Source organism: Vidua chalybeata, chromosome Z, assembly GCF_026979565.1.
Source record: "Vidua chalybeata isolate OUT-0048 chromosome Z, bVidCha1 merged haplotype, whole genome shotgun sequence".
NCBI classification, from domain to species: domain Eukaryota; kingdom Metazoa; phylum Chordata; class Aves; order Passeriformes; family Viduidae; genus Vidua; species Vidua chalybeata.
Genome location: NC_071570.1, coordinates 39,754,876 through 39,767,700, shown reverse-complemented (window position 1 = coordinate 39,767,700; position 12,825 = coordinate 39,754,876). Strand labels below are relative to the sequence as shown.

Genomic DNA, 12,825 nt, shown 5'->3' with positions numbered 1-12,825 from the left:
AGATTGTTCTTGTTTTTAAAACTTTCTTGGGAAGTCCAGCACATGTGGACTTTGTGGATGACCTTGTGACGCAGTGGTGTTCAGTGTCTTTGCCATGCATTTGTTTGTGACTCCAGTCTTTAAGTATTCCTTTCCTTTTCAGACACTGTGTTGCTGAGTTTGAAATTATCAGGAATTTCAATTTGCTACTCAGCTTCCCTGCAGTTCTGATTTCAGTGGAGATAACATAACTCTGTCTCCAGTAGGTTTGCAACAATGCAAGGTCACTTAAATCATCTCCTGTAGGCTGCATGCCAAAGATAAAGAAACTAAGTTGCTGCCAGTTAATGTTTGCTCAGGTATTGCTCATGGAAAACGTTGTACAAGTGCTAAGTAGAACTATCACCTCTTGTTATACGTTATTTCTTGCATAAAACAACCAGTGCAAGCTCTAACTCTGTAAAAAAATAGGCTTCGATATGAAGGTTTCTCTTTGGACTCAAAATCTGTCAACCTGTTAACATGCTACGTGTGATCCCAAATATGAAGGATTTTCACTGGATGGTTTCAGTCCCACGACTATGATAAGTGCTTTATTAGTATCTTGCAATGATAAAATTGGAAATAAATTGTGCACAGAGAGGGCTTACAGGAGACTAGACAGCTGCCGCTGCAGTTGCTGTTGGTAACTGCTGCCGAAGCTTGTGATGGAGCCATGGTTTTGAGAGGTCATCTTGATGGTGATCACTGGAGGTGGTATGAGCACTCTGCATTGCTTGAGCATTGCCTTTTTTAACCACTGGTTGTAAACTGGTGGTGTAGTCACTCAAGTTCTCAGCCTCGCTTCATTAATACTGACCACACAGTGGAGGACTGACTTTCCATCCTAAGTATGGCTGCCTCTGTGCTGCCAGCTCCTTTCTTAGGCTCATGAGTATTTCAGTATGAAAAACACTGAACTCTTACCAGTGAGATGCTTCTGAATGAACTCCTACAGCACACCTTTCCATCTGAAAACTGAAAATCAAGAATAAAAAGCATGCTTGAGAGGGATGTTCAATGCCACCAGATGTTTGAATTTTAGCATGCCATCCCTTCAGCTGTCAGTGTTGTATCTTAGGACTTAGTCAGAATGACAGATTATCTGATCCCCTGCACATTAATAGGAAAACCACCTGTTTTATCCAAAAACTTGCACATCTTGAGCTTTGATCAGATTACTTTGCCTCTGCATATGTAATACTCATTATTGCTGCCTATACTGAACACTATACATGTTTGAAAAAACCCAAACAAACAACAGACTAGCTCTTCCCCCTTCCCCAAACCTGAAGAAGTACTGAGTGGAGCACTGGCTGTGGTCTTTGAAGCTGAAATATGTGTTTCATCAATTTTGCATGTGTTCACAAGCCATTGTTATTGCAAAATGTTAATTGTTTGAAGGAAGGCTGTTGATAACTGTTTGGCATGTGGCCTACAGGAGCCTACAGGCCAGGGTGTCTAGGTGAAGAGAACTCACATGTGCAGTCTTTTCTCTGATTAGATTCTTCCAAATTCATTACACATATGTGTTTATCTTTACGCTGAGATGCTCATGTTTGGGTTTTTTTTACTAGAATGCTGCATACTCAGTTGACTGACTTGTGTATTTGCAGCAGTCTTAGCATAAAACAAGCGAAACCATCTCCAAACAAAACAAAAGAACCCCCAGCTTTATTGGTGATGAAAAGTACCTGCTTAGCTGTTGGTTTTGTTGCACTTGTGCTATAGTCAAGGTATTCCTGAAGACTGTGCTGCTATTTTGTGCTAACCTTGAGTTTGAAGTGCTCTGCATGGGTTAGCTCAGAATGTTATGTGTGGAGACCTCTCTGACATAAACCACTCTTTTATGTTACCTGAGTGAGTAGTATAACAGAACTGAAGCTCCCTAAGGGCTGTGTGGTGGCTGGTGCCGTGCTGTTTGGATGAGATCTGAAAGCAAGGCAAGTGAGGAATCTTTAGAGAGGGGGCAGTATGTGGCACACAGCTGAAGAAGGGGCAGCAGAAATGTCTGGGCAGCTTGGAAAAAGTGGAATGGGAAGGTGTGGGGACTGAAGTGAAGGAAACACAGTGGGTTTATGAAGTTAGGGTCTCCAGTTCTGCTGGCCATCCTGTACTCCTAGCAGAAGAGAGCACCTCCCATGTGCGTGTTTTCCAGGATAGACAAATGCTGGTGCTGCATGATGGGTGTCAGTTCAAGGTGGCTTCTACAATGAACAGTAACAGGGAGTACCCATGTTTTGCGTCATCCCAGCAGAAGTTACCTCCCAAGTCTTTGGTGTATACTTGATGATGTGTGACTTGTGAGGTCAGAACCAGGCTAATATTACAAGACATTCCAGAAATGTAATGTAATGCAGCAGTCACTGCCTCTGTTCAGAAATCTGGGTTTTCTGATCTGCTACAGACAGCAGTGCCTGTGCAATATTTAATTGCATGAGGCACTTTAAGAGCCCTACTGACTTAAATACCTCCTACTTTCTTGGCAAATCCTGGGAATAGTGTCTTTCTGGGTGTCATTTGTATTGTCTGTCCTTTGAGATTTTTCTTTCCCTGAAGAAATGGACAGGAGGGCTATGATTCCATACTGAAATGGGTTTTTGAGAGTCTATTATGTGCCATTTGTTTTATTGGCTGTCCCTTTAACCTTTCGAATGCAAAGCTGTCTTTGAACACAATGGGGAAGAAAAAAACCAGTTTGATCCTATCAGAGGAATATTTGAACAACAGTTGATGCCTGCATATTTGTTTCTTCTGTGTGAACAGATTTGTGAATAATTTAATTTCAAAAATAAAACAAGGTCTGTAAATAGTTTTTTGTAGCTTGCATAAAATTGACATTTAATTTACAATTACAATGATGATACATTATTGGTGCCTTAGAATGGAATCTTTATTGCTTTAATGAAAAGATCAACAACTTTATGTGAGCAATGGAGTGTGATGGCTTTTAAACATCTTGGTTAGGACACATATATTTTAGTTTATAAATAAGCATAAGTGCTGTGCAATGAGAAAAAGAATATTTTGTATTTTGTTTTTCAGGAGCAAAACAAAGTTTCACATACAGTAGTGTAATTGATGTTAAACGTGCATTTACAAGAACAAATATAAGTGGATTTAGGTTTGTGGCAATCTCTAAAATTACTCATTCCTTTAATATCTCTTGAGTCACAATGCTTGAAAGAAGAAGCACTAATTAGATATAGAACTGAAAATGGGAATCTAAAATGACTGCCAAATACAGATCTAGCCTAGCCACCAGCCTCTACCACATTACTCTAAGCAGGAAAAGGAATTAATTCTCCAGCTCTGTGTGAAAAATAATGGAATGTACATTGATAGCCTTTCTTTGACGCTGAGATACATCTGATACTACCAATTGTGTTTTCAGGGTCACATAATGGCTTGTCCAAGTTCAGTTATATTTATTTCTCAAGTATGAGGGAATCTTTTTAGCTGTACAGATTAGTAGGCAACAGTCTTTAGTTGAGGCCTCATTAAGTGTTTCCTTAATTGTGTTTGCATATGAGTGTTCATTTTAGGATGCCAGAAAGTATATGGCTGGATACTACAATAAAGATGAGCTAAAGAATGTGTTTTTGTAAGAGAGTGATTCCATATGTAATAAAATGTTTTACTGTTAGCATGAACATTGCTCTGCATCATCAGAATCACTTTCAGAGTACGCCAGGGTTCTCCATTCAATATCTGAGTATTTCCTCAGTGCAGCTTCCACACTACATAAATACTGGGGGGTAATTTGGGACACAGCTGTGTTCATTTCTATTTGGTCTGGGATTTTAATGATAGTATAATTATAGATTAATACAGTTACCACAGAAGCTTCCCAGAGGGGAAATTGACACTTTATCTCAGATATTTCTTAAATATGGGAGTCAGTATTTGTGTGCTTACTTGCCTGTACCAGAACACTGAATATTGGATTATATGCCAATAATGTTTCAATTTAATAGCTGACTGTTGAAGGAATATTCATGCTTCTTGAAGATGTGGCCATTTTGTACTCTAAAGCTGAATGTTCTTCTAAAATCTCTTCTGCCAAGGATTTTCAGCAGGCCTTAATCTTAACATTTTCCCATAGTTTATTAAATTTCATATTTCAGAAGTAAATTGGTGATTTCAGGTAGTATTGCACTGGACGTGTGTGTAGATTAAGGTGGATTAATCAAATACCCTGTATATAAATATCCTACATGACTGAATAATAAAAAAGCTCAGAAACAGGTCAAACTCCAAAACAAAAGATGTACTGTCAAATAAAGAGTGTTAACTTTAAAGTTTTTTATTTACAACTTACAACTTTACTTACAACTTTAAGATACATTTTTTTTAACATCTGCTTTTAATAACAGGTTGCCTTTAAAGCATGAAATTCCCCAAATGCAGAAGGCAATGAGTCTCATTTTGGATGGAGCCTGCTGCTTGGCTGGCCACTCATTGTCATGGAGTCTAAATATTGCTTAGAGAAACAATTTTTTTGCTGATATAATTAGTGCTCCAGAGTCTATAGAAATTTATTGCAGTGTCATAAGAATAAAGACTATGACCTGCTGGATGTGCACTGACCCACCAGTCATTCACTGCCATAACAGAGTGCAGTTGCTGCGTCTGCACACTGCTTCCTTGGATAGAGCTGCCATTCGTACTCTTGGTTCCAGGTGGTGTTCTTCCAACTTGTCTGCTCTCCTGCCCATACTGCACTCTCCCTAATGGTTTTTTTAATTTGTTTTTTAAATGACTTTTAACCTGGAACACTTTCCTTCTGTTTTTCAGGGTGTGAGCAGCCTGTGGGGTTAGTTCATATAAGTGTGCACATCATACATTTTTCCTCACAAGCTCAGACAGAGAAATGTCAAAGTTTTTATGTATCTGAAGGAAAAAAGTCTGTATAGAGCATCAGGACAAGGTGTTGGGGGGGGAGGTGTGTGTGTGTTTTTTTCATTGTTTTTTATTAAATATTTCTCAAGGTATTAACATGAATTCAGTAATTCCAGAAGTTGTGTACAAATCAAGTGCTCATGAATAGGCAGTCATGCTGGAGATGAGCTGACTGATGTCAAAGAGAAAGCCACAGCTGTTGAAGTTAACTCTCCTGAGTGTAGCTGGGTGCTAACACTGCTACAAATGCAGCTTTTTAACTCCACCAGATTGTTTTTCCTGGAGACTGAACACTCTTGTTAGTCCAGTTGTGTGCAACTTTCAACTCCTTTTCCAGAGCTCATTTTGCTGTGATCACATGGAATACAGAAGGTTAGCCATCCTGTGTTTTCTTAGGATCTTGCTAGATTCTACTTGGAAGTCTTTTAGAGGACATAGGCCATTGTCCTGATGGTTCAGAGGAGGAGGGAGAGTCATCAAGTTGGGAAGTTATGTCCTGTTCTTGATTCAGCTGCTGAGAGGGATCAAAAAGATTTAGTGGATTAGGTTTGGAAAGATCTGAAAGTAGGGTGGTTTTCTTTTCTTTCAGTAGCACTGTGTGAGTGGTTTGTTTGTTTGTTTTAAAGACCAGCATGGGATAAAAAACTCAATAAAGCTAGCTGCAGTCTGCAAAGGGCAGTCTCTTAAGCCATTAACCTCTACAAAATGTGAGCTGGAAAAAGCCTTTAATATGGAAAGTTTTGGTTGGTTTGTGTTGTTAGGGTGGAGTCTGGATAAAATGAGGCACCTCATTGCTTATCCATGTGATGTATGTAGTGAAAGTCCAATGGGGCTGGTACAGCTCTGAAATGGAAACCAGGACTGGAAAAATAAAGGAGAATGTTTGAAAATACAGAAAATACAGTAAGAAAATACAGTATTTTTTTTTCCTTCACCACTCATCTACAGAGTTTCCAAGTTACAGTTCATCTTCAGTCATTGCTTGGGCCCTGGCTTAAGCCATCAAATCCTTGGGAACCTCTGCTGCGCAGCTTGAAGATTACTTTTGTGTGGCTTTGTCTGTGCCAGTTCTTTGGGTTGGGCTTTTGTTTAAGCTTTCAGTGGTGATAAATGGGTGCAGGATCATTCTGGAGAGCCTGTACACAGAGCTGATACTGATAATATTTCTCTTTTCTTTTCCTTTTACTCAGACCAATGAGTGGAATAAGAATGATGATCGGCTGCTGCAGGCAGTGGAGAATGGAGACCCTGAGAAAGTGGCTTCACTGCTGGGTAAAAAGGGAGCCAGTGCCACCAAACAAGACAGTGAGGGCAAAACTGCGTAAGTTCACAACCAAAACCTGTGATTTAACTTGTGGAAAACCCCAGCCCTAGAAGTCTGCCACTTCTGTGTCTTAAAAACCAGATACTATCCTGAAAGTTAAGGTTTCTTTTTCTTCTGAAGCACAATACATTCTGCAAGTCTTGATTTGTAATTGTCAAGATACTGATTTGTAATTCTACCTTTAAAATGCCATTTCAAAATAATAAACCCATTGAGGTAACTTGAAGGTTAACAAACTACTGGGTAGAGTGGGCTCCTTTTAGGACAGGGTATTTTCAAATTTCATGGCACAATGCAGATTGCACACTCCAAAAGATATTAATCTTTGTGGATATTTTTTCCCATGGATATTACTTTAATAGGATAGAAATTAAGACATATTTTCATGCTATTGGATTTGGCTGAACTGAAACTATGGTGACAGAGTTTTAAAATCCTGCAGATGCTAAGGATTTGCCAAGTGTTCCTTGTTTTGACTGAAGTGTGCTAATCAAAGTTTTGTGTAAATGAGATTCCTTTTAATATATACTTCATATACATCTTCTGTTCTTCCTCTTGTTCTCCTGCAAACATTCTGAATTGCGGGAGATAAAATATTCCAAGAAAACTACAGATACTAAGAAAATTACAGCCAAAAGATTGCTATCCTTACACTTCAGTTTCCCACAGAAAGATGATTTGATGGATAGGTGAAAAATAGGCATCCTGTGAGAACCAAAACTTGATAAAATTCTGTATATATGTGGGCAAAGGACGACTTGGAAGGGTATCACAAGGCAGCTTAGTCTTGGGAAGGGCAGCACAAAGCAGTTTGTATCAAACTCTTTAAGTTCTAACAAATTACCTCTGGATTGCATTTATTGAGTCATACTCTGCTTCTTTCTTGGTTTGGTTCAATTTCCTACATCTGCTCTATTTCTGCTGTGCATCTGAGGGAACTGAGTGATGGATTGACTCATAATAACCTGCAAGAAGTTACTGCAGAAGTCCAAGTCATCAATTACATCAAGCAGGCTTTCTCCTCCATATTGTAATAGATTTTTAATTTTTAAAAGTTGTACACATATGTTTTTCTTTTGGTCATTGAATCTTCAGAATTACAGCTGTATTTATGTCTTCATTTGAAAAGACAGAAGTCTGTGAAGGAAGGCAAGTGCCTACCTGGAAAAGGTAAACCCCCTCCCTCCAAATTACCACAATTTCAAAATAAAAAGGCTCTCAGGCAAAGATATGGGAATGGGAATAACAGTTCTTTACTAGGAAAAAGCTAAATTAAAAAACATGTAATTAGTACAAACAAAACTACTGATAGAGTCAGAAACCTGGCACCCTGAGGACTCAGGGTGTTGGTGATAGTCCAGTTAAATGGTGGCTGCTCCCCCTGGAGTGGCAGAGGAAATGCTGCTGAAGCGATGATCCAGTAGAAGGGTGTAGTTTTCTCTGAAGGTCTACTCTGAATGACAGAGTAGATGGGCCTGGTCTTCCTCTGGGAATCCAGTGAAGAGGCTGAGCTGCTGTCTCAAGAAATGCTGATTTTATGCAGGTAGGGATGCTTGGCTCCTCCCTCTGGGTGGAGCATCTCACAATGGGATGATGTAACTCTCTCAGTCATGCAGTGAGCCATTCAATGTCCCATTAACAGAAGATATCTCCCCGCAGGGAGACATTGTTCTTGGAAGAGATAAGAAAACTGAAAATACCTGCCCCACCTCTGACAGGTGGCAAATAGAATATATGCTTATCTTACAAGCCAGGACAATTTAGCATTTCATATTTTTACAATCAACATAACTTCAGACCTCAATTCTTAAGGTCTTTTTAAGCCGAACTCTGTATACAGTGTATCTAGTGTAACGCCTACTTTGCAAGTTTCATGTATAAATTGATACTATGGAATTTTCTAGGCAATCACTCAAGACTGAATTTATCAGTATCTCGTAGCTCTAAGAATGTAGCTAGGTATTGGTGCAACAATTTTTCAGCTGTACATGGCTACAATTAAAAATTATCTTTTTCATTCTTTCTTCTCAGCTACTTGGTCAGTAAGCACGTATTTATATGAATGATGGTGTTACTAACAATGCAGTTGCAAATACTTCTTTCAATTGCTTGGAGCACATGTGAGTTAATGCTATAAAGATCTCTGCTGCTTCTTCTTCTGTATGCTCATTTGACTGTTATTTACTTTTGAAATTTTTTCTGTGTTGTGGTTTAAAAGGCAACTTGAGAAAGAAGAAAGAAAAGCAGCATTGCTGTGATGCAGAAATACAGCATGTCAAGTCTCATTCTGTTTCTAGTGCTTTGGGAAATTTAACAGACCTGCTCAGGTTATTTCTGTCTACGTTTTGAAAGATAGAGACTGACAGGTGTGGAAGCATGACATTAATCTGGAGAGACACAGCTATCAAAGGTGGCCTAGAAATGTTCTCCAGCACGTCTTATTAATATTGGGCTGTGTCTTGTTTGTTTTTTTATCACTCCAGACTATTATTTTTGGTGTGTACATAATGGAGTTCAGCCATCATTTTTGCGTGTGATGCCAGTGTTTCATTCCAGCTGTGTTCTGAGTGCCTGACACAGCTGGTTTTGCCTGGCCTCAGAAGCTCTGCTTAGAGGAGTAGACCCTTCTGCAGCCCAGTGCTGAGGTCTGCTGATGTGCTGCAAGAGCATGGTGCTGGTTTGTTAGTTATCCCACCTGTAACATTGCCGGAGCCTTCCCCGGCTTGGGGTGACTCCGGATGGTGGTAAAGTCTCTCCTCCAACCCGTGCCTTCAAAGAAAGACTCAGTAGTCTTCAGTCGTCCGGTCTCAAGGCAGTTTATTGCATGTTATCTCAAGGCACACAGACTCCCTGACATTGTCCCTGACTCTGTCTGTCCCCGTCTCTGGCTGTCCCCGTCTCCCCTCCCCGAGGGGCTGGTGCCATCTTTTATATCACACATTACGTATTAGGTGTTTATAGTTTTTCCCCAATGCCTACTACCTATGTTGAACAGTGACTTTCTACTCTAAACCAATCTATGAGTACCAACACCACCAAGAACATGGAGAATAGGAAGAAGAAAGAAGGAGGACAGGGCATGCCCAAATCCCTCCATCTTAGAACCTCTGACCCCCATGTACAAAACTCAGACCCCTCTGTACAAGGCCTAAAACCCCCCTGTACAGCACTCAAAAATCCTACCTTTCACTTTGTGACTACTTCTATTATAATATCTAAACTTTTGTGATTTCTTGTTCTTCCTGCAAGGTTGGTAAATTGTTCCATGGGTCAAGCTCAAGACCACAGGGGTCCCTGGCCGCCTGCCAGGGTCTCAGAGGCTTCTGCCCTGGGCCCAGAACATCCAAGAGTGTCTGAGGGACACCTTGGGTTCCGACATAACATCAGCTGTTAACATTTCCCTGTGCTGGGAAATCGCGATCTGCACAAGGCTTTTTGGGAGAGCTGTCCACCCTTGTGCTCAGATTTCACAAAATCACAGAATGGTTTGGATTAGAAGAGACCTTAAAGATAATTTCATTTCAATCCCCCTGCTATGGGCAGGGACACCAACACATGGCCATGTTGCTGAAAGCCCAATCCAGCCTAGCCTTGAACACTTCAGGAATAGTTCTTCCACAACCTCTCTGCACAACCTCTTATAGTGCCTCACATCTTTCACAGTAAAGAATTTCTTATTACTACCTCATCTAAATCCACCCTTTTTCAGTCTGAAGCCATTCACTTTGTCCTATCTCTGTATGCCCTTGTAAAAGATCTCTCTCCAGCTTTATTGTAGGTTCCCTCTTAGGTACTGAAAGGTGCTACAAGGTCTCTCCAAAGTCTCCTCCCATGAGCCTTGCACATGGAAAATAAGACAGTGATTGGTGACAGCCAATATGGCTTCAATAAAGGCAAATAATGGCTGACAAATTTTTTGGTCTTCTGTAGTTGGCTTGCAGCTGTGGTGCATGAAATAACAGCAACATCATAATCTGTCTGGACTTGGGCAGAACACTTGACACTGTCTTGCACAACACTCCTGTCTACAGCTTGGAGAGACATGGGATGGACCAGTGCTCCCTCTCATGAGGGCAGAGTAGAGAGGCAGAATCATCTCCCTTGACTTGCTGCCCACATAATTATTTTCATGCAGAGCAGGGTATGATTTCTGGGCTGTGAGCTGACATTGTTGGCTCATGTCCATCCTCTTGTCCACCAGCACCCCCAAGTCCTTCTTGGAAGAGCTGCTCTCTGTCCATTCTCTGCACAGCCTGTGTTTGTGCTTGGGTTTGCCCTGACCCAGGTGTAGCACCATCACTTGGCCTTGTTGAACCTCATGAGGCTCATGATTTTGCTGGTTACATTTTAAGAAGTTGTCTGCAGTGCCATCTGGGAAGGGAGCTCTTTGCATGACTGTTCTATTGATCCCCGTGAGTATATATTGATGCGTTTGTTTACTTAGTTAGGATGAAGCTGACTAACCAGAAGAACATGGTGGATTCAATTATGTAACAGAGTGCATAATGTGATTAAAGACTTTGGAATGTGCTTGAAAGCAAAAAGGAGAAACAATTACACATTGCAATACAAGTTTGTTGGCTCCATCATTGTCTGTACCCTTAGGGTGTGATGTATTTCTTTTAAAACTTTTCTCTCTCAGTCTTTTTGTTAACAATCCTACAAACAAAATTCTCAATACTGTCTAGATTTTTGAGATATAGTATTATAGTGCATTATTTTAAACAGAAGGTGGAGAGGATAATTTTTCATGCTTAGAGATGTACTTTTAAGTTTTTATTTTAGAATTATATGGCTTCCTATTATAAAATGCTTGAACTGAAAGGAACAAAGACCAGAACCAAGGGTATTCTTTATTAGTCCTGTTGGGTACTGTATGTATCATCCCACTGAGTCCTGCTATGATATGCTCCAGCTTTGGCTCAGTTTTGGACATTGCCACCTAAATTTCCTCTTTGTGACCTCTTTAGTCCCTATCATTTAAGTCCTTTACTTTGTGACTTGTCAACATGCAATAAAATGGAGGTGCTTAAAATTATGAGGTCTAGGTACCTCATCAATATAAGGTATCTAGTATTAAGGTAGGTATTTCTTAGAGATTATATTTACAAATTTTCATTAGGAGGTTTAACAGTATCTCCTTAAAAAAAGGTACTTAAAAAAAACCTTGTCAGAATAATGAAATCATGGTTTTTTAAGACTCTCTTGACTTTCCACACCATCACCCTGCCTTTGACTAAGTTCTTTCTATAAACAATAAATCACTTTTAAGGCAATGGAGCAAATCCATCTTTGGCATAAGTTGACACAGTCCCATTGTTGTTCCCACTTACATAGCACAGGCTATTGCCAAGCACAGTTATAATAGAACCTATCTGGAAATCTGACTCTGTCATTGTAGTCTTACTTTGCCAGATAGGTTGGGGGTCCAGCTTCCTTAAACAACAAAACGGGGCTTTCCAGCTTGGAATTTGATAATTTAAATCCATTTGAACTAACAAAAAAAGGTTTTCAGAAAGATCCCTTTCAGGAATGATAGGATTAGATTAATTCATGTGCTGCATTTTCCACAAGATCAAGTGTGCAAATGGGCTGTTATTTTAAGAAGCTACTGCCATTATTGAGGGGAAGTGGAGGGATGAGGGTGGGGGAATGATTTTGGAAAGGATTTACAGTGTATAAATGGTAGCACTTCCTTGTCCTGAAGTTATTTTGTCAGTGTGCCAATCCATTACTGCCATTTTTGCATGTTTCTGCAAGGTACAAAACTAGAATTAAATGCTTTTGGCTATTAAGTGAAACAATAGATCTCTGTACATTTTTTTAAATCTGCAATTGAATCAGTTGTTGTTCAATAAAATTACTCTAACAATAGTACAAAAAAGCTTTAGAAACCTCTGCAAATTTGTGTTTTAAGGACTCTTTCACAATAGCAGTTTAGCAGTTAATAGAAAATATATATTTTCATTTGAAAGAGACTGTTCATGCCTTGGAGGCTGAACTAAAAATAAATTCTGGAGCATATTCCAACTGCAAATACTTGATATTTATTATGTACATAGTATTCATTTTTGTTTCCTTCCTTTTGGATCTTACTGAATAAGGAGGCAGGGGCGAGTGGCACGAACATCACTTTTCAAAAATTAGATAATGTTTTAATTACCTTTGAGAGAGAATATTTCCTTGTATGTAATAATATTTACCTTAAAAGAAGCTGTTGGAAGAATACATAGAATGATAGAACAATCTGAGTTGGGTAGGACCCACAAGGATCATCAAAGTCCAAGTCCTGTCCCTGCACCAGACACCCCAAGAGCCACACCATGTGCCTGAGAGCATTGTCCAAACATTTTGAGCTCTGTCAGGCTTGGTGCTGTGACCACTGCCCTGGGGAGCCTGTTCCAGTGCCCAGCCACCCTCAGGGGAAGAACCTTTTCCTTATACCCAACCTAAACCTCCCCTGACACAACTTGAGGCCGTTCCCTCAGTTCCGGTCACTGTCACCACAGAGCAGAAATCAGTGCCTGCCCCTTTGCTTCCACTTGTAGGGAGTTGTAACTGCAGTGAGGTGTCCCATCAGT

At 40.0% G+C, this 12,825-nt stretch overlaps 1 protein-coding gene across 5 annotated transcripts in view; it reads left to right on the top strand.

Annotated features, from left to right (window-relative positions):
• Positions 1–12,825, top strand: part of RAI14 (retinoic acid induced 14) — an 82,565-nt gene that overhangs the window by 38,395 nt on the left and 31,345 nt on the right. For all 5 annotated transcript variants that reach the window (XM_053932373.1, XM_053932374.1, XM_053932375.1 and 2 more), the window contains exon 3: positions 6,111–6,241. In XM_053932373.1, the coding sequence (XP_053788348.1) occupies positions 6,111–6,241 (131 nt within the window). The remainder of the gene's footprint in view (positions 1–6,110; positions 6,242–12,825) is intronic.